This window comes from Arvicanthis niloticus, chromosome 4 (assembly GCF_011762505.2).
Source record: "Arvicanthis niloticus isolate mArvNil1 chromosome 4, mArvNil1.pat.X, whole genome shotgun sequence".
Taxonomy (NCBI): domain Eukaryota; kingdom Metazoa; phylum Chordata; class Mammalia; order Rodentia; family Muridae; genus Arvicanthis; species Arvicanthis niloticus.
This window is the reverse complement of record NC_047661.1, coordinates 133,764,488-133,786,761: the sequence shown is the minus strand read 5'-3', so window position 1 is coordinate 133,786,761 and position 22,274 is coordinate 133,764,488. Positions and strand designations below refer to the sequence as shown.

Genomic DNA, 22,274 nt, shown 5'->3' with positions numbered 1-22,274 from the left:
GGGGAGGGAAATGCACGTGGAGGTGCGCGATTGGTCAGAATTGCAGTGTTTCATTAGCATATCCCCACTCGGGTGGGGTTGGTGCCAAACTGAGTTGGCCCAAGGGTGATCACATGAGCAGTGCACTTGTTTACCAGTAGATCATACCGGAAGCCAGCGCCATCTTGACCAGCCGAATCAGGGCTGCGGCCTACAAATTTCTCCATTGTGGACCCCATGATCTGTCCAATGGTTGATTGCAAGCATCCACCTCTGTATTTGTCAGGCTCTGGCAGAGCCTCCCAAGAGACAGCCTGAGATCAGGCTCTGTCAGGCTCCTGTCAGCAAGTACTTCCCTGCATCCACAATAGCATTTGGGTTTGGCGACTGTATATGGCATGGATCCCCAGGTGGGACAGTCTCTGGATGGCCTTTCCTTTAGTTTCTCCTTGACACTTTGTCTTCATATTTCTTCCTGTATTTTGTTACTCCTTCTAAGAAGCACTGAAGCATTCACACTTTGGTCTTCCTTCTTCTTTGGTTTCATATGGTCTGTGAATTATATATTGGGTATTCCAAGTTTGGGGGCTAATGTCCACTTATCAACTGTCCCTTTGGCCATTCTTCATTCTTATGGCATCCATACTAACTGTAGACTTGTTCTGGGCCCTGTGCCACACTTTTTTATTGGTGAATGACTTTATCAACTAAGTAAATCCATTAAACTGCTTCCTTGCATTTCTAAATATGTATTTGAGGTTTGTAGGAGTTCTCAAACACTGAACAAAACCTTTAAGAAACTGACTTCACTGACTACATCCTCAGTGAGCATCTTTAGTTTTGGAATAGGGTGATGGTAAAAGTTCTCAGCTGATTGTGACATGGCTACATTAGAGAGACACCAAACAAGCTTTAGGAAGACATCAAACAGGTCATAGACATCTTTTGGTTACACATTTCAAATGCCTATTCATGCTGTTTGAAATGTACATGGCTACACATACTTCTCAGCAAAAAGATATGTGGGGCACACTTCCAGAACCTATCAATGAGATTTAAACAATCTGCCTCTTTTGTGATCATCACAATTCATCTCTCATTGCTGGAACTATTAACACACCCCACTGGTAACATGCCAAGCTAAAGAATAGGTGAAACAACTCCTTTGCAGAGTACTGGAGTGTTCCAAGGTTCCGTCTTGGTAACTTTGTTTGGACATATATTGTATACCATGTACCACAAATTGCACTGTTTGAAGATTTTGCATAAATATCAGTGTGATCTCCAGAAGACTGGAGTGTCAGTTATATAACACCATGGGCATGAGTGCATGTCTCCCAGTGGGCACAACATTTACAATTCTGAAGAATAAAAAGAATCTTAATGTCTTCAATGTTTGCTTCCATGGCTGTGTGATGTACATAATTTATAGGAAATTTCTTTGGCTCCAGTTAACTTTTCAGTAGTTCTTGAAGCTAAAATGTCACTGAATGAAGCATACATCAAGTGACACCAGAACAACAATCAAAACATAACAGGGAATATTATTACATATTAACATATTAACAAACAAATTCATATATTTATATATCGCAGTTTGATGTGAGGAGCTTATACATTAAACTTTTATATATCAGTATACAGCTAGTATTAATTTAGTGTTTATGAAGTATTTTTACCTCAATTAATGGTACTTTACTCAATAGAATAGGCATATTATTTTCATATAATTGTGGGAATGGCATAATGAGGTAAAATCAGAAAGCAAAGGCCAGGAAAGACTGGCTACATTTTCCACAGCCCGTGTGGCTATGAGTAGGTAACTGAGAAACTCTAAACCTTCACATATTCACTCTAAAAATGATCTTTCAAGGCATTTTACTGGGTATTGAATGAAACAGGGGTAAATTGTGAGACATTATAGATGCTTCTGTAGTATTCCTAGGGTCAGAGAACAGTTCTAAATTTTGAAATGTCTAAACTCTCTGAAAAAAAAATAAGGTATTTAGCTTTTTAAATAATATGATATGGATAACAAGTCATTTTATTCAAACAAATATTCTTAGATTTTTATTTGTGATCTCTTAAATGAATTGATTAATTTAAGTACACGATATTAATATTTTCATCTCTGAAATCTAGCAGTTATTATATGGATGTTTCACATTTTCTTTTGTACATACATGAGATTGATTCTCTCTTCCCATCCTCCTGTCCTTGACTCTGTTTATAACCTTCTGGGTTCCAGTATTCCTGATCTCACTGTCTTATCACATGTCTTCTACCAGTCTGATACCTTCTTTCTTCCTCTACGGGCCCTTTTTAGTTTCCTGGTCACTATCATTGTTCACTTGTACATGAATACAACTACATAAAAATTAAAAACTAGAGAAAGTACATGAGGTATAATTAGTTTTACCCATCTTCTTGTAATTTTGTTTTTACAGATGAATGAAATTCTGTTGAGTGTATCAGCCATATTTTCATTATCTGTCAGTTATGGTCATCTAGTCTGACGCCATTTCCTGGTATTGTGAATAATAATGATATGGGTGTACATTCTCTGTGGTGGTAGTCCTATGGCTTTATTCAAATAATGGTATAGATGGGTCTTATAGGAGTTCTGGAGTTTTACTTTTAGGTTTTGAGGACTACCAACACACACACACACACACACACACACACACACACACACACACACACACACAAAGCTGTTTAATTTAGGTATCTCCAATGGCTGTGGGTGTTTTCTGTTTCCACAATGACTAAAACATTTCCTTCCTCGGATATTTTTCTCCACAAGGCCAAATGTTTCTTTTCTTTTCTAAATAAAGGGAAATTTTGACATTTTTACTAGCACAATCGACACAAAAGTGTTACTTTATAGTTTCATTTCTATCTGTCAAGATTTCTATTCATAACTATTCCTTTACTTGCTCTATTGCCCTGTGATATATCACAAACCACCTCATCTATGCTGTCGTATCTGATCCTCACAAAAGGTAATAGATCCGAGTATCACTTTACTGATGAAAAACTGAAGCAATCACAGACTGTGTGAGCAAGTTTCCTTGATACCATTCTATAAGAGATGGCCTCCACAGCCAGCAGTCAGCATGAAGTCTACCCTATCTTATCCACATGTGTTTGGTGTGCCCAAAATGCAACCTCTGGTGACTAGGTCCTTGGATGCCAATTACAAGTATTCAAGTGCAAACTTCATGAATCTTGAAATCTACTCCCCAACATAGCTTTATTGGAATGAATTTCTATTCTCATGTAATAGAGATATTAAGAAAAATGCAGTAGTTTTCTCAAAAGTGGTTTATATATATTCCAACATGGATAACTTCTTGTTTCATATCATAATTTAATTATGAGTAAAATGGATTTTAATATATATGCCAAGATATGGATCAGCGGTAGAATATTTACCTAGTACATTTAAACCCTTGTTCAATCCCCAACATTAGAAAAAAACACTTATAAACATCTATGGAGACATTGCATATGCAGGTTGTAGTTGCTTCAGTAATTTATAAATACTGGTGAATATTCACTTAGATTACCATTAGACTGTCATGGAAATTCATACATTTGCTCAATCAGATTATCAAAATTGTATATTGAATTGACTCAATGGTCAGAAACTGAAAAATTGGATAAGTTTAGTTTTCATATCTAAGTCTCATGGCAAATGTTAGTATTTTCTTCCACACATAGAAATAATTAAAGCAAATAGTATCTTAACCTCTTCAGGTCCCTCTTGTGTTTCTCTCATGATACCATCATTATCTCAAGATCAATAACTATTCCTCACCTAAAGTAAGCTTCAAATGGAGCTAAAATTCAAGTTATAATTGCATATTCTGAAACATTTTCTTATACTTTATAGACATATACACAAGTACATTAATATGTATACATGGCAATAATTATTAGTACTACTAATAAAACAATAGTAATAATAATGATAATAAAACAATAGTTATAATAATAATAAAGAAATCCTTTCAGATTCACCAAGTGGCACAGAAAGAAGCAGAAAGTCCACTCCTGAAGATTATTCTGTAAGATGTTCAGAACATATTCTTTCTTCCTAAGGAATGACTTTTGATTTTTTTATAAATGTGTTTATTTTCAAGTGATTACTCTTTTTTAATAGTTTCCCTTTGGACTGATTGGGATATCTAATAAGTTATCATAGACATGATGGTTAAATGATGGACATGTATTATTCATAGTTTTGAGACAGAGAAATCCAAGGTCATGATGCAGTTAGATTTGCTTTGAGGTAAGGCCTTCTTTCTGATGACAGTCTTCTCACAGGGCTTGTGTGGAAGAGAAAGCGATGTCTGTTCTTTCTCTCGACCTTAGGAAGACAGTGATCCTACCATAAAGACACAACCCTTATAACATCCTCTAAATCTACTTAATCTAATTCCTTCCAAATACTTTTATATTGGGGTAAGACACAAACATTCAGTCTTAACAGTCTCTTACTAGACGGTGTATGGGCTTTGTCCACATGGTAGTATGTGTATGTGTGTTGTGTGTGTGTGTGTGTGTGTGTGTGTGTACATTCATGTGGATGCCAAAAGGCAAAGTGTGCTGTACACACCTTAATTCACTTATTTAATCCACTTTGTGTATTTCACACAGGGTTGCTGTCCTGAAACTTATTGAGTTTATTTTACTGGCTGGCCAGCAAGTCCACAGGATCCATCTGTCTGCCTCCCCAGCAGTGGGATAAGAAGTGCATGCCACTTCAACAACAATTTTACATAGTTTTTAGAGATCAAATTCAAGTACTTGTGCTTATAGGGCAAGCACTGGCATTACTAAGCTGCCTCTCTAGTTCTACATGATGTGTTTTACATGATGTGTTTAGCATTTTAAGTCAATATAGCTTTTAAAGACCAAGCACTCTCCAGCTTACCACGCTCCACACTCTCTTGTCATCTGTTAGATACTCTCGGTGGTATAAAATGGGGTATGAAGCTTCTAGCAGTATTTGAATTTCAATATGGAATTTCCATTATCAATAAGGATACAGGTATTAAGATATTTTTGGTTTTTCTCTTATAGGATGGAGAGCCTAATACGGGGAAGGAATCCCCCACAATATCAGAGAAGTCCTTGTAAGGAGGCTCGTGCAGCACTTCGGAAGAGGCCAGAAGAGGAGTGTAAGTATGTCTGATCAGATTAACCATGTCCTATGTATATTTTTGGTGAGTGGCACAAGAGAAAGAAAAAAGATGAACAAAAGAGAGAGAGAGAGAAAGAAAAAAGAAAGAAAGGAAGGAAGAAGGAAGGGAGGGAGGGAGGGAGGGAGGAAGGGACGGAGGGACGGAGGGACGGAGGGAGGGAGGAAGAAAGGAATGAAGGGAGGGAGGGAGGAAGGAAAGGAGGGAGGGAGGAAGAAAGGGTTCACTTTAAAAAGCTCAGGCAATCTGGAGATGTATTCAATAAATATATGTTACATTGACTTGATTTTTTTTTTTTAAATTATAACAAATACAAGCGCCACAAGCTCTTTTCCCAAGAGTGTTCCTCTGGTACTTTAACGACTTCCCATGGCATTTGAATTTTGTGTTAAATGAGAACAGAAAAGTCTACACAGTACTCTAAACCTTTCAGAATCACTGTTTGTTATACATACTAATGTCCTGGAGTAAAGAACCTTATAAAATGTGCTTAAAATCAATGTTTTACAGTTTCCTTTGCACTACAGTTCTCTTTTGAACATTTTTTTTCTTTCTTAAAATGTCACACTCTTTGAGAAACACTGTTACTAGAGAATTAAATGCCTAAGGGTAAATGCAGACCTATTTGTCAAACTGAAAAGTTTGATTTAATGGAATTTAGTAAAATGTTTTGAAAGATAGATTTTATAAGTGACACTATAAAGACACTTTAATCCAGCCTCAAATTGTTTTATATTAGAATGTGTAGTCATCTGAAGAGACTTCATTTAAATATTTATATTCCATAGCATATAACAGATTGTTGGAGACTTTTGACATGCTATTCGCATTTGAAGTTTGTCAGATGACTCATGATACTAACTTTTCTTGTGGTATTTGCATGGAGTTATTTTTGGAGAACTAAATTATGTTCCATTATGACAAACATTCATCTGAATTTTGTCCAATTTTAAGAACTTACATTTCTTAACTATAAAGTTAATGCTGAGCTCCACAGACATAGATGGCACAGTCGTTTGTTAACTTAACATTTGGATTTTAAAGTAGCTTGAAGTGTGAGTAAGTATCAAATACATTGCCTGCATACTCAGCAAGTAAGGCACTTTTACTGTATGTTGTGTAGTAAAGTCAAGAGATACCTTTTGTAGTGACTTCTATGTCATTCACTAGAGTGTCAATCTTTTACATGTGAATTTGTGTCTCCTAATCCTGAAAATAAAACTAAAATGTGAAAGTGAAGATGTTATTCAGCCAAAAGTACTTATGAAGATTCTAGCTATAAGTTTTATATTCATTACTGAATTCATAGGAAACACTGGGATTTCTCTTCTTTTCTGGGTCAATATCTCATCTACATCTCTGGTCTAGGTTTATATATTTAACTTAAAAACTTAGAAGATATATAGATACATTGATAGATGGATCCCAGGTAGCTACTGTTTATTATATAGTGATTTTCCATGAGTACTCTTTTAGTGAATTATATAGGCCAAAGTTTACTAAACTGCATTAACCATGGTATTCACCCTGATGCCTATTTCTGTACATATGACTTTATGGAAACATTGGCATCACATATTTGTTTAGCTGTTCTGCAGAACGACTTTTGCCTGAACAGAAAGACTCAGCAGTCATGATTCAGGCCAAATGTTCCACAGAACAAAGCCAAAGTCCTGTGCCTGGTTCTTTATAAGAAAAAATTTTTTATTTATCTATTTTTTTTTTTTAGTTCTTTGAGACAAAATCTCACTAGATTGCTCAAACTGGCCTCTTGTCTCAGCCTTCTCAGTGCTGCCATAATGAGCTAGCCATCTCACATGTATTGGGAAAGATTTAAATTCCTGTCTGAAGAAGTGATTCTCAAATTGTAGCATCTAAGCCAGCAGCAGATGAATCACCTGAGAACTCATTAGATGTGCAGATTCAAAAGCTTGTGGACAAACTTGCTGAATTAAATATCTCTTTAGATGAAAGTAGTGATCTGTACTTTAAGAAGCCATATTAGAGACTGTGAAGCAAGGATAAGCCTGTAGGCCACCGGCTAAGCAAGTGATTGATGGCAGATGAGATTAAGCCATCAACTACACAAGACTAATGGTGATGGAGATATCAATAGATATATTTTATACTTAAAAGCAATAAGCCTTATTGCTTTCTGGTGTAAACTACATATATTGACTATGCATACTTCATATGTATCTAAGAAAGTTAGTACTGTTGGAAACCCTCACATGAAATTATATATTGCCCATTTTTAACAGTGGAAGCAAAACACTGTGGTACTTTATTAACTTTAGAAGCATGTGAGAAGGTCTATTCTCTAGCACAACACGTGACAATAACTAACTGCAGTATGCCATGTATTATTTTCATAAAGACCTCTATTGATATACTTCTAAAGTAAGAGTAATAGTGAGTCATGCCTTGATGCTTCACAGGACTACTGTGAGAAGATAAAGATTTACACATTAAGTATGTTACACAGAACCTGGGACATACAAAGTTTTTTCCAGTCTCTTGATTTCTTCCCCTCCCTCTAACTTTTCCTCATTTAGCTTACTAATATTATACTCTTATGCCAAATTAATCCTCTGTTTAAGGAAAATAGAATGTTGTAGTAGATATTTAATCTTAAATTTGGGGTTTGTGCCCTGTCTTTGATCATTCAGTTCCCAAATAAAAGAAATACAACCTTTATAAGCTTTTATTAATAAGCCTTTAATGTACTAGAACTGAGCAGATATCTAACCTCTTAGCTCTAGAATCTACTTCCTCATAAATAACTCCATACAACTTGCTATTTTCCATCTAGTCTGCTCTTAACTCCAATTGGCCAGCTCTCATGACCATGTTTTCAAAACTCATCTACCCCACGACAACTTCTTCTATCTGTACCTACTTCCTTTCTCCCTCTCCTCCTGGCCCCTGCCTCTTATTCTAATACCAGGATCCAAAGACTTCACCTATCTCTTGACCAGCTATAGGCTGTACACAATTTTATTCACCATAACTAGGAGGTCAGGTTACATAGTGTCACTTCGGTTTATATGCAGATACTTTCATCCCTGTGGGCAACCAGGCCTTAGGGGCCAGTATTTAGGACTATAACACATAGCAAAAGATTAAATATCAACAATAGAATATTTTCAAAAAATGCAAATTACCTAAAAATTTATGAGCTCCTAGCTTCCAAAACAATGAAATGCCAAAACCTGAAAATTCATATTATTCATTTGTAGAAAAAATATTGTGTGGTGCACTACAGGTTCCACATAGGTAGCATCAGGCTGACCTTAAAACCACTGGACTATAATTCATATTATCCAGCAATGCACTTAACACAGGGAGTAGTTACATCCTCTGAATGCACAGGTTCAGCCTAGAGTCCAACCCACACATTTTGCTCTGTTAATTTGACAGTATCATTTTTGTGGAAGATATTTTATGATAACTTTTTAAGCTCTAATTTTTTATAATGTTTTCAATATTGAGATCAACATTGGGTCACCAGATAATGTTCTTAGCTAGTTTTTAAATATCAATTTTATATGTCTGTGCTGCATCTAACAAGGCTGAGCAGACAACCAGAAAAAAAAATAAGCTAATTCTGTAAGAACAGACTTTTAGACATAGACAAGTTTATTCCACATTTTTAAAAATCAAATAAATATATGTCCTTAAAACTACATCCTCAACCAGCTAGAAATACATGTTTTATGTACTTTTTTAAAGATCTCCCCAAAGAGTCATCCGTGGCAGCCCCATTTGCTTGCTTCACACTTGCTCCTTCAAATAAGCCTGGGAGGGAGTCTTCATCCTGTCACTCCACTAGGACAGTTACCATTCAGATCATCAATAACTTCTTTAGGCTGCAGTAAAGATTTTCTATCTCCATTTCATCAGCTACAATAAATCCGTTGGCTTAAATTGTCATTATCTCTCAATAGCAAGTTCTAGGTTGTCAGCTTGGGTCTTATCAGAAGCTTAGTTTGGGATGAATCTATTTGTATGCTTTAACCTGATGGCAGAATTTATTTCACATAGAGTTGATAGTCAACTGCCCTTTGTTTTTGCTTGCTGCCATCTGAGGACACCCTTTAGATTCCAGATAACATTCTAAATATGGGTGCTTATTCTCTCTTTTTCCCAGTTTGAGTCCTGCCCTTCTTTTCAATCTTCACCTGATTAAACCAGAACCACCCAAGATAATCTCAGAATCCCAGAGTTCTGGCTGCATGTTTCCCTCTACACCATGTTGCTGTAACTGTTCATATTTTAGAACCATCACTTTCCTCCTGCAACTCCAGTACAGGAGAGGAAACCCGGGTTCTCATACATGGTAGGCAAGTACACACCACTGAGCTAACCCAACCAGCCTTCCTCTTTGTTCATGTTTTAAAATACTTTGAGATAAAGTCTTGATGACTTGCTTGGGTTGGTCTTGAACTCATTCTGTTGTTCGAGCCAGCCTTAGACTTTCGATCTTCCTGCCTTAGCCACCAGAGAAGCTGAAAAATTAAGACTTATGCATTACAGCTAAACTCAACTACCTTGTCTTTTGACATTGTTTTCCATTTTACTTTCCTCTTTCAAAGATATGAGAACTTCAACAGTCACTCTTGATAAGAACTGTAGATTTTAAATGTCAATGAATCAACAATTGAAACATCAATACAAATTAGATGCTTCATGATTTATAGAGGAAAATCAGTGCAGAATGTGAATGCAATATAGGCAAAGGCTCCTCTGGTGGAAAAGTTTTGGAAAGTTCGAAATCTTAGCACTAGAGAGATAAAAAGCATAATAGTAAACCATGGGTTAACCTGAACTACATAGTCAGACCATATCTCAAATAGCAAACAAGCAAAAAAATGATTCTGGAGCTCTAGTCTTTTATTCAGCTTCATCTCAGCTGTGTTGGGTGAAAAAAAAAAGCATTCTTTTCTTCATTAGGTTCTTATTTCTATATGAAGCCCCACCTCTGTTTAGTAGTTCAGTTTTGTACATTCATTTGAGGGAACAAGACCTCCCAGTACTCATGGCAAGGTACCTTTCTAAGATGACTATAAAATCATATAAATAATATACATGATTTTAGCAAGAAGATTCATGGGGAAAAGGTGTTCAGTGACTTCTGATTATCTCTAATTGTGAATTATAAAATCTCATTAAACATCATGCTTCTTGTTGTCTTCTGTTGCTGTTACATAGTGTCAAACAATGGATAAGAAATCTGATATCATGCTCAGCTGATTTCTATGTGCATACACGTAATCAACACATTCTACTGACTACTTATTTTATCACAGTGTAAAAGTAAGATTAAAGAGAGATTAGATAAGGTTCTATCCTTAACTTGAACATTCTTAAACTTTAGAAATAGTGGTAGCTACTAAAACCTTGGACCACCCTGGGGTATTCCAGATATTTTTCAAAGCTTTCAACACCTAAGGTAGTAATAAAAAAAAAATCCTAGCATACTTAAATATCATTGTATCCCCACTTTGATTTAGCTACTGTGTTATTTCTACAGCATCTCCCGTAAGTACATGTTAGATCAAAGTTTAGAAAACATCCATTATCATTTATTTTTCTCTCACCTGTGACCTAGCTGCTCACTTGCCCATATTGAACTTTAACCTTCACTGGACATACCCTGAAGTGCAATTTCTCCAGTCACATAAAGCTTCACTGTAAATGAGTTTTAACCACTGGCATCCATGACTGGGAAGAACCAAAGAACAAGAGATCTCTGACAAGAAAAAACAGGTAAAAATCCAGAAAATTGATAGAAAAAATTTGACAAAGTTTTATTTAAGACATTTTTGAAAAGGATTGACTTGTTATCAGATTACAGACTTTTCAAATAAGATCCTCAAAGTTTAAATTTGTCTTGTTCTATATTCCTTCCTTCATGACCACATTTCTGGTACCTCTCTGCTCTCTTGGAGGAAGATGAGCCTCCTCTTCTCTGTTCTTGACACTCTTTGAACAAGACAAGTTTTTCATATACTGCCTTAAGTCTTTCTGTAGTAATTCCTACAGTCCTGGTGTTGCTTATATGGTACTTTTTGTAACCCCTCCTGTAGATCTTGGGGTGTTCAGTAGTACTTACTGCAGTATATTATCCTCTCATTTGCAAGTTTTTTTCAGCCCCCTCTATTATAAGCTTCTTACAGATGAAGCAGACATGTTTTATGCATCTTTTAATCTCTAATAGTAAAAAATAACATTTGACATATAATCACCTCCTTAAACAGTGAGTACTTATCAAAGGCACAACTAAATTACTACTACAGTAGTTACGGCTAAAAGGATAGTTGGACTGTGATGATACCCAGCAGACTATATCTGTAATACAGTGACAATCTGAGGAAGTTACATATCAGCTGTCATTCTTACGATTTACGAAGACCAGATTGGAGTACATGCTTGTGATTTTTGACCATGAAATGTGTTATAGAAAAGAATTATGTAATGTTTCTTTACCAAATCAGCTCCATCTAAAAGAAGGGAAGGCTAGATACTAATTCAGGGACTCCTTCAAACTTTACAAATAAAGAAAACTGCTTCCTTTCCTAACTAAAGTCAGAAATGATTCTAAGCCTTAAATGTCTATGTATGAATAAATGAATCATAAAATATCATGTAAGAATTTGGAGAGATGGCAGCAATTAAGAAGCTTAATGTTTTTCCAAAGAACGTACTTTTAATTCCCAACACCTCTATTAGGTCGTTCACACTCACCTGTAATTCCAACTACAGGGCATCTGATGCCCTTTTCTGGGCTGCATGGGCACACAGATGGCCTATATTCATACACACATACACACGGGGGGGTTGAGAGAAAAATTTAAATTTTAAAATTTTTATTTTTTTTTATGTATGCAACAGTCTAAATCAGCTTATCATTGCTATGGAAAATATGACAGATAACAGTTATATGAGATTATCATAATTAAAAGTTTTGGTCCATTAATAATTGCTCCCATAGTCCTAAGACCATAGAGAAGCTGTATACTTTAATAAATGTAGTTGTCAGAACAAAACTGTTCATTTTATGGCTAGGAAAGGTAAAAGTAAAGGAGCAACAAACTTAGTCTCTTAAACCAGTCATCTCAAACCAACAATTTGGCCCAAGTTTTCCCATCCCACCCCACCCCACAGTATTAATTCTCTGAGTAGCAAGCCACTAACTCATAGGCTTTCAAGGATAATTAAGACACAAACAGCAAGACAGTGTTGGGAGTCTAGAAAAGTGCAGAGAAGACTCTATGTCTAAGGTCCTCCATAATTCTAATCTTCCAATCTATTCAAGGTCATTGCTCAACTTTTAACAGTGAAGGAAGCATTCCATTGCCCTCTAGACACCAGACCCTTCTTCCCATTGAGTCATTCTAGGGTCAAAAAGAAGAGTCACTACAAATTTTATTCCAAGAACACTCTGAAGCAAAGTGAAATGAAGTGACACTTCATGTAAGTTTTATTTTCTTCTAAAATTATGTCCTACCTGTGACCAATCTATAGATATGATCAATTTACATTAATTTACACAACACATACCAAAGGTCTAAGTGCCTCTCTCCACTCACTCCCTGGTGCTTCTGATACATAATGCCAAGATCCATCTTATGTGTCAACTTGATATTCAATGTTTAGCTGAAGATGAATTTTATGTATCTATAAGGTGCTTCCAGAAGAGGCCACCACTGGCATGAGTAAATTACACCGCATTTCACTACAGTGGGTGGGCATCATCCAACCTCTGATGGTCTGAAGAGAACAAAGAGATGGATTCATGCTGTTACACTGAGGGCATGTGGACATTGGTTTTCTCTGGTGCCCGCAGTTCTAGTAACAGCAGATACAACATCCTTCCACATTTGCCTCTGACCTCCAGGCCTTTCAGCCACACTGATGTCTACTCCAGGTGTCCAGCTTGCAGACAAAAGCACTTACACTTCTCAGCCTCATAATTATTACAGTGTTGTACTGCAATTTTAATGATTCTCATTATATATAAATATTATATTATATATCCCATTATTTCTACTTTTCTGTAGAATAATAATTGATATACAATGAACAAAAACGTAAATTCTTAAGTAGACAAATAATATTCTGAGTTGGAGAAAGCAGACATAAAACAAAGTAAATTATGACAAATACATAGGTAATTCATACTGTAAAAAAATGGACTAAAGTCATAATATTTACAATTGAAAGCAATGTCAACAAGGGAAGCTGAGGATACCTGGAGACAGAATGATGTCTACAGACTGTTGAGAATCTTTGAGTTGTGCACTTAATTAGAACATTCCACTCAAAGATTGTTTATAACACCCTGGGAAATAGTTGCCTAAAATACTGGTTCTGTTTTCAGCGAGATTAAGACACTTGTGGTTTTTGCAAAATTTAGAAACTTGCCATGCTGGACACTCAAGTTATTAGAGTTTATTTGCAGTGTTTTTCTGTTCTATATCATGTTTTCAAAACTTTTAAATTCTTTAAATTTTTCTTTCTGGAAATAATGGGTGTTCTGAATATTAGTTTGTCTCTAAAGTCTGAAGAGCCAGGGTCTCTGATCCTTGAGCCCCAGTGGCCACTGTCATCTGTGTTGCTGTAGAACTCAAGTTCATTCTGTTTCTGCCATTTTTATCAGTTTGCTGGTCAGAATCAACCTCACCATGACCCTGACCCAAGGCTGGTGTCCCTATTTCAGAATGTGTGTCCCAGGGGACTGATGGGGAATAAAGATACTCCTTCAAGAAACCTGCTTTCCTTGGTAATAGACATTCAGTCTGTTGCATCTTTTCTTCAAAAGTAAAATTGACAATATTTTATCACTCCTTATTATTCTTCAAAATGAGATTGCCATGAAAATGGTAAGATTTTTACATAGGTAACAGTTATAGTGTAAATATTTCACAGATAATATATTTATATATACATATATTATCTCACATTTATATATACATGTATGTATTTTGCATGTATATCATTATGTATGCATCCTCATTGACTATCTGATACCAGATTCTGAAAAGAAAATGAACTAGCATGATAACCTATATATAGAAATTTATTTTCAGAAATTGGCTCACCTCATTGTGGAGGTTGCTAGGCAAAGTAAGCTGGCAACTTGAAACCCAGTATTGCAATTTTGAGTTCAAAGGATGTATGCTAGCAGGAGAGTGCTAATTCTTTTCCTGCTAAAGCATTTAGCTTTACCCACATTACAAGCTCAATATGTTTTACACAAAGCCTATTGAATTTCAAGTTAAACATATTAAAAAAAAAAAAAAAAAAACCCTCTCAGAAACATCGGTAACATAAGTTGACTGAGTATCTTGCATGTTGGTCCAGTCATGCTGACATGCTAATCTTCACATGAGATAATTTGTTTGCTTGTCCACTGGCTCGGAACTGAATTTAGCTTAAAGGGCTCCCCTTGTTGACCTCTTCCTTTCTTTTAAATAATGTTAACCTACCACTACTTAGTATTATTTTTTGTTAGTTACTCATTATTCTAGAACCCAAACATATTTTGTAAATTATTTCTACAAATCTGATCTCATGAGCTCTCCCAAATTAAAGATATGACATTCTTAAATTCTAACTCTTCCAAATCATCCCTTGCTATAATCTTGCCGTATTTCTATGTTAGAGAATTCCACCCAAAGGAAATTTCCTACTCCCGACAAAACCCAAGCCCAGACAGGACCTCTCATCTCTCTGCCTTCCTCTTTCTGTGAGATGCCTCTGGTACTGAATCTTATCTTTCTGGAAGTTGCCCAATTCCATAAATTTCTTGAGAGCTCCCTTAGGCAAGGCAACATGGGAATCCATAGAAATAATTATTTTGAAACTCATCTAAGAATACCTTGAATATTTCTTGTTGGTTTTCTGTCTCTTCCCTGTGAAATATGTCCAGATTTTCTGGGCTCTTTCTTACCACCACTATTTTTCAACCTACAGTTCCCCAGGTGTTGTTTGTCACTGTAGCCTTTTTATCTGTGTTAACATTGTCATATTTTCCTTGACTGTCCCTCTAGGGGTCTCCTTTCAAACTGTTCCAGAAATTCTGTTCTGGCTTCTATAGATTTCTCTGTGCTCTGTGACTTCCTTTCTATATCTCTATTTTACATTCCTCAGACCCCAGTCTATCAACTTATTTAAACATCTGTTTTTCCCAAAGTTTCAGGTTACTCTCTATTTCATAGCTGTCTAAACTAGACTATAAAAATGTAAATGTTCCCCTAAGGAAATCTTCAAAGTAAAAGTTTTTCTTTCTTTTCCACTGTTTTGTTCCAAAAATAAAACAGAGACCATTTCATTCACTCCAGTGCATCTCCAGGCCTGTCCAATTGTATCCAAACATAGGCTGTTGCTTTTCTCCTCTTAGCCTCTGATAAGCAATAATTTCAATAAGTAATTTGGCATTTTTAATTCTCTTTAGGACAAAGCAGGCTGTTCTTCACCAAAAGAATTGGCTGTCACTTTTTATCTGTGTGTTGATTCACTAATCTTTGAAAAGTGATAGGAATTCACAATGAGTGTTAGTTTTTGGTTTTGGTGTTTTGCTTTATTTTTGTTTTGTTTTGTGTGTTTTGTTTTGGGTTTTTCTTCTTCTTCTTCTTCTTCTTCTTCTTCTTCTTCTTCTTCTTCTTCTTCTTCTTCTTTTGTTTTTCCTTAGAAGGACACAAATCATTTGTAGTATGAAAACTTCTAACAAACATGGCAGCCAGCCTAGTTTAACCAGCAGGGACAGAATATTGGTGCCCAACCAGTTCTGCATGCTGAAGAAGAAATAAACCTTCTATGGGTTTCCATCTGTGGAAAATAGGGACATTTTCAGATTTGAGAGAAAGGGTTCCCCATGAAATATGAGATATGAGCAACCATCAGTCATCCTATTCCCTCCAAGATTATCCTTGACATACCTATAACTGCCTACAGTAGTAGTGGATCATGTGAGTCAGTCTTCAGTGATAGAACTGAACTCTGATACCTAAATACATCTCGGAATGTAAACAACCAGAGAGAGAATTCCCAATATCTCCATGATTCCAGGAAAACTCCAGCTCCCACTCTGGTTTAATTCCATTTCAACCAGTGCTTTGTTATACTGATATAATTCTCTCCTGACCAAAGGGATATCCTCCTAGAATACATAGTCCGAGATACAGTCCAAATCATGTCCCAGCAATAAGACTTATCCAAAGCCTTAATTTACTAAATGAACAGAAAGCCTCACATAACCAGAGAATTCATTCTGGGCCTTCTTGTGTAATTTTGGCTTCCCAACATCACCTTAAAAATGGAAAAAAAAATAAAAAACGTTCCAATATCATCTAAGCCCAACAACATAGCCAGATTATTGTATTGTGCCTTCACGCTAAATATATCTGGTATGTTAAGCAACCACATTTGATAGCACAGTGGAAAATCAACTGGAGTTTTGGCTCCCATTTAAGGAATTTAAAGGGGATATCTCTATTTACTATCCTCAGAAAGTAAACCCCTAATGGCTTTAATTCACAAAGCATAAATTTGATTTGCAATTAGACTCTCTCAGTCTAAATTGTTCTCCATCAGTTTTCATTAAATTTTAAGATATTTCTTTCTTCTCTTTTCATCCAATATATGCCTGTTTGCTTCTTTGGCTCTGACAGGAGGGTGTGTGGTCTATCTCCTCCTTCTCAGCCCTATCATCTGCCACTTTTTCTCTGATTTCCTTGATCAGATAGAGAAGGGAGCTGGAGAGACCTTGAGGGATCCAGGAAAGTCTTACTTTAATAGGCGCTTTGCTTTGTGTCAGTGATAAGCTGCAATAATTACTTAAAGCAAAATCATATGACATGTCCTTCCTAAACTTTTTTCCTTGCAGAACTTCTTGCCTGACCTCTATGGATGCACTATCCTTTCTAAAAAGTCCTTGCAACTCCTTGAGCTGCACCTGGTAAATGAGAATTTACCTCCAAGTTGTTTTCTGAGGTTCCATCTGTCCCACCAGACAGTTGTATCAAGCAGGACCGAACACGGAACCACTTGAGTTCACTCCTTGGTGTGGCGTACTTCTAATGGGCAGGGATACCCATGTCTTACTTGCTTAAAAACATTGTGCATGCATAAAGACTGATAAGTACTAGGACCTCTATGAACCTGGGGCTACTTTTCTCTGAGAGCCAAGCACCGGAATTTGGGGTTTAGGAAATAAACTAAAGATTTTCAGAAATCTGTGGAAGCCTGTCACTCAAAGCTTAAAGAGACATAAGAAAAATACCCCATGCAGTAGTAAGATGTGTATTTACAAGAGAGCACCTCACAAATCCTTCTTCACAATTCCCCCTTTCATATAAACACTCTGATGCTAGTGTAGGACCATGGCCTTTGGGAGTAGCTGAAACACAAAGCTGAGCCAAGCTATCTATATTTGATTGACAGTTTTACTCATGGCTAAGCCTTGTGACTCAGGAAATTTACTGTGTCTTTCTGTGTTGTTTCTTCATTGAAAACAATAGTAAGGATTATATGAGTTTATGTACAGTAAAGCCTGAAATGCAATAAATACTGTGGTACCATTCCATAAGTGAGCCTTCACTAACTGAGATCAGTTATATGCCTTCCTGTTATTTGTCTTTTCCTGGGGATAATAAATACTTTATGTTCATCTAGACAGGTTCAAGCAGACTAAAGAAAGGATTTGGTTGCAGTCTAATCTGGAGAACCAATAAGTTTATTGAGGGTTACTTATAGGATTATAGGCTACCTACAATGGGCTATACCAGTGAAGAAAAATCTCTCTTTCTCTTTCTGGCAAGAGGGGGGAATGGCCTCGTGAACTCCTCTTCCTCTCCAAGAAAAAACAGTGGGTCTAGTATTGTGTGGGCTTCCTAGTAGAAACCACACTAACCTGGCATCTTTACATCCTTCACCCCACAGCAGTGAGCAGAAAATTCAAGGCTGGGAAGTATCTCCCTGTGTGAGTTTGGCTTCACAGCTTCCTATAAGAACAAAGCAAGACTTCAGAAAAAAACTATTGTCAGATCTTAATAACACATCTGGCCACTTTACTCCAGACCAGATGGAGGAAAACAAACAGACACAGATGTCACAATAATCTGGAAAAGTCTAGGAAGTCAGTTTATGTTCACTCCCTTTTGAATGGCACCATTTCTCTTATTCATCTCCAAAGATCTGAAATCACCACCTTCCCATTTCAGAATTTCATACAGTTCCAGAGAATTTTCTCCTACAGCTTAAAGCTGATCATTGTCTATACCCTGTGGTTTGTCTCTGTCATCCTCTGAGGTTCCTGGACTTCTACCGGCTACATCTATAGCTGTAAAAGCAAATGTTCTGCATTCACTTGGGAATATTTTCTAAATTGAAATAGAAAAGATTGTCCTTGTGGTTTAAAATGATGGATAAAAGATAACTATCAGGTTTCAAAGAAATTCTTCTCTGAATTGTCAGGTCAAATTTTGCGTGTAAGAAACTAAGATTATAATTTGGGAAACTGCTGTGTGTTAAGTGCATCAGCTTCCTGAAATGTGTAAGTGCAACACAGCCTTGGGCAGAAAACCTCCTAAGAAAATGATAAGTGCTAACTCTTAGCTCTGAGGTAGTAGGGATGGTGCCTTTATAGCTTCAATAAATACCAACAGTATTGGGAATAGGGTTGGATGTGAAGGGGCTTGCAAATAGCTGTTCACAGAATAAATTAATTAATGAGTAACAAGACGTCTTCACTTAGAAAAATATGTACTTCCATTTTTGTTCTCTTATCTTCCACATGAAATAAAAAGGCAAATTATTAAATTGATGGCATTTTAAGCCATTTATGTATTTATGAATTCATGTCTCTTGGTGGTTTCTGATGGATCCATTAACAATCTAACCTTAACCACCACCAGGCTGTTACATATTCTAGAATATGTAAGTGTTCCTGTGAATTAAAAGTCTTGGAAAACAAGAAATGATGTCTGGTATATTTGGAAATTTCTAGCATTATTAAATTAAACGTTACTATTTAATGAGAGTGGATGACTTTAAGAACTTTGCAAATAATTCATTTCAAGATAGTATACAATGGATGCTTATGTTAAATGATTCAAATGATACCTATGGTATCATACAAGCTAAGAGAAAGAATGCATTCTAATATTTTAATTGTTTGAATTAATGTTGTTTCCATACAAATAAAACTCATAAAATCTTTGCATTGATAATTTTAAGTCATGGTTCAACTACATTTTACATAATGTGTCCAAAATCCAGTCACTTTGTTTTATTTTGTGCAACTCTGGGCATCTGTAGCACAAAGCACAGACAAATGCTTCCTTATTAAGTTAAAAAAACAAAAATATAAGTGACTTTTTGAGCCATTCACTTGGGTATATAAAGATTATACAGTGTCACCTCTCTATATGTAGTTAGAGGTCATGGGGTATTCACTTATAGCATTTGTTACACTATGTGTCCGTCAGGTGTGGAATGACACAGATCATGTCACAAAGCACATCGGTCCTTACTGCTGCCTTTTGCTGCCATCAATGCAGAGCAAATGAGAAAACTCTACACTCAGCTGCACTCTGGCTGGTATTCTGTCACCACAATGCTTTTGCTGGATGCCACTTCCAGGGAACCTCTAGCATGGAATATGTTGGCCATACAGTTAGCCTAAAGCTTTTTATAAGCCTTTATCATTTTTAAATATGTTTTTACTCAAAAAAAAACCTTTTAAGTAAACTTGTTATGAACTGAATTTTAAAAGTAGCAAGGAAAAAAGAGATCATTGAAACTAATTTTTTCTTAAGGGTAATTTTATGTTTTGATTTGGATTTCTGAGATATATATATATATATATTCATCTACATCAGTTCCACTCGCTGTCTGTCCATGTAACTCCTCCCATACCCCTACTTCCTCTCAAGTATTGAACTCTTCTTTAATTGTTATTACATGTATGTGCACACAAACATATATAACTGGCCAAATCCATTTAGTGTCGTTCATATGTATCTTAGTTAGGGTTACTATTGCTTGAGGAAACACCATGACCAAAAGTAACTTGGCAGGAACAGAATTTATTTTATTTATACTTCTAGGTAATAGTCCATCACTGAGGGAAGTCAGGGCAGGAATATGGAGGCAGAAGCTGATCCAGAGGACAGGAAGGGGTACTTCTTACTGGCTTGCTCATCAAGGCTTGCTCAACTTGGTTTCTTATAGAACCCAGGACCACCAGCCCAGAGATGGCACCACCCACAATGGGTTCGACACTCCTACATCAATCACTAATACTCTCGCTAGTATCAAGCCAATGTAAAACTAGCTAGCACCATACATACAAACATATATACATACATATATATACATATATACATTCATACATAAATTCACATACACATACACACACACACTCAATTTCTTTAAGTCTTACGTCTAAAGAGTAGATTCTCCGTGTAGGTCTTACTGACCTTTAGGAGATACATGTGTACTAAAGGTTGCTACAAAATGAGTGTGGCAAAGGGAGCTAAAAACAAATATATGAACACAGGAAGTGATTTTTGATGAGTATATAATTGTGATGCTGGAATTTATTGCTCATCTGACCGATGGGATATGAAATACAGAGCATCTCTGGCAATGGATAAGATGCATTAAGTAGTTGTAATGGCTTTCTATGTTTACAAAGGAATCAATAGCAGTCAGGAAGGGGTGAGCAGGTGTGTGAGTTGCCATCACCCAGATGTGTTTGTTGCTCCCTCCAGGATCAATAGCTGTGTTTATTAAATAGACATAATGTATATTTCCATGCTGCATATCATCCTCTCTCTCATTAAACAGTCCATGATGAGCCTGTTTCCCAGTTTGCTAATATAGCTGCCTGTAGTTCATATTTTAATTGCTTGATGAAATTTATTTTTTTAATCTCTTCCTGGTTCATTGAACATTCTTACAGAAATAAGTCTCTTCTAGAATTATTTTTATAAAAGATTAAAGATACATCATTTTTAGTAATTATCTTATGTTTTAAGACAAAGAAAAATTAATCTTTGTTGTAAAACTTATTTAGTATATTATGTTAATTTTTAGGTTTTCAGGAACTTATTTACTATAATGTCTGGGAAATTTTAACTTTCACTGGTATTTTTATTCCAAATGATGAGATTATGAGAACTAAAAAGACAGGCAGGTTTTCTGTGTGTGTGTTCAAGACTAGCGGAATACAAGATTTCTTTAACTTATCACTAGCCAAAAGTCCACCTGTCTACTCTAAGACCAATTGAAATATTTTATTTATAAGAATTTTCCAATGGAATATATAATCATAGATACATAGAAACATTGATACTTAGATAATGTATTAATACATGAATAGATGATAAATAGGTAATTGATATGTATAAATATGTAATATTTTATAGATAATAAGCAAGTAAAGATTATTAATAGATGATCTGTAGATGAAACATAGTGGTGAATAAGTGATAATCATACATTCATCTTAGTCATATTCCTTATTATTTAATGTAAGTAGTTTTTCATTTCTTTCTTCAAAAAACTGGTCAGTGATCTTGTTTAGACATGCTCTAAGTTATAAAATGCCTAAATAAACAGGTCAAACACCTTTGCTTTCTTAAATTGATGTGCTCCCTTAAAACAGAGATGTTTGTGTTTTATGTTCCCTCATTGAATGTCTTTCATTTTTATTCTATATTTAGTCATAGCAAGCCTTCTGGTCTTAAATACAGTAATTTATTTTCCCTTTTACTTTTCATGATTATATTTTCTTTATCAAATACTAGTTTATATCAATTAAAGATCAATACTAATTATTGATCTTTAATTATGTTTCAAGTTCTCTCCTGAAGGATGATGGGAAAAGATAATAAAATAATAAATGCTTAAGTAAACATTTGTTTACTTAATTACTAATCACTTACTGCATGTGTAAAGGTTTTCAAATTAGCATTTTATATATGCAATGTCTCTTCTTAAGAAAAAAATATATTAAGTTGAAAAGGAAAGAGCTTTCAAATGAGACATTAACCAATGACTAATTTTCTTCTACTTTAG

General features: G+C 35.7%; 1 protein-coding gene across 5 annotated transcripts in view; it reads left to right on the top strand.

The window, feature by feature from the left end:
- Lrrc7 (leucine rich repeat containing 7) overlaps positions 1–22,274 on the top strand; it is a 435,124-nt gene that overhangs the window by 105,730 nt on the left and 307,120 nt on the right. For 4 of the 5 annotated variants that reach the window (XM_076933445.1, XM_076933443.1, XM_076933446.1 and 1 more), the window contains exon 2: positions 5,068–5,165. In XM_076933445.1, coding sequence (XP_076789560.1) covers positions 5,068–5,165 — 98 coding nt within the window. Of the gene's footprint in view, positions 1–5,067; positions 5,166–22,274 lie in introns of those variants that run through there. The other variant, XM_076933444.1, reaches the window with a different exon arrangement.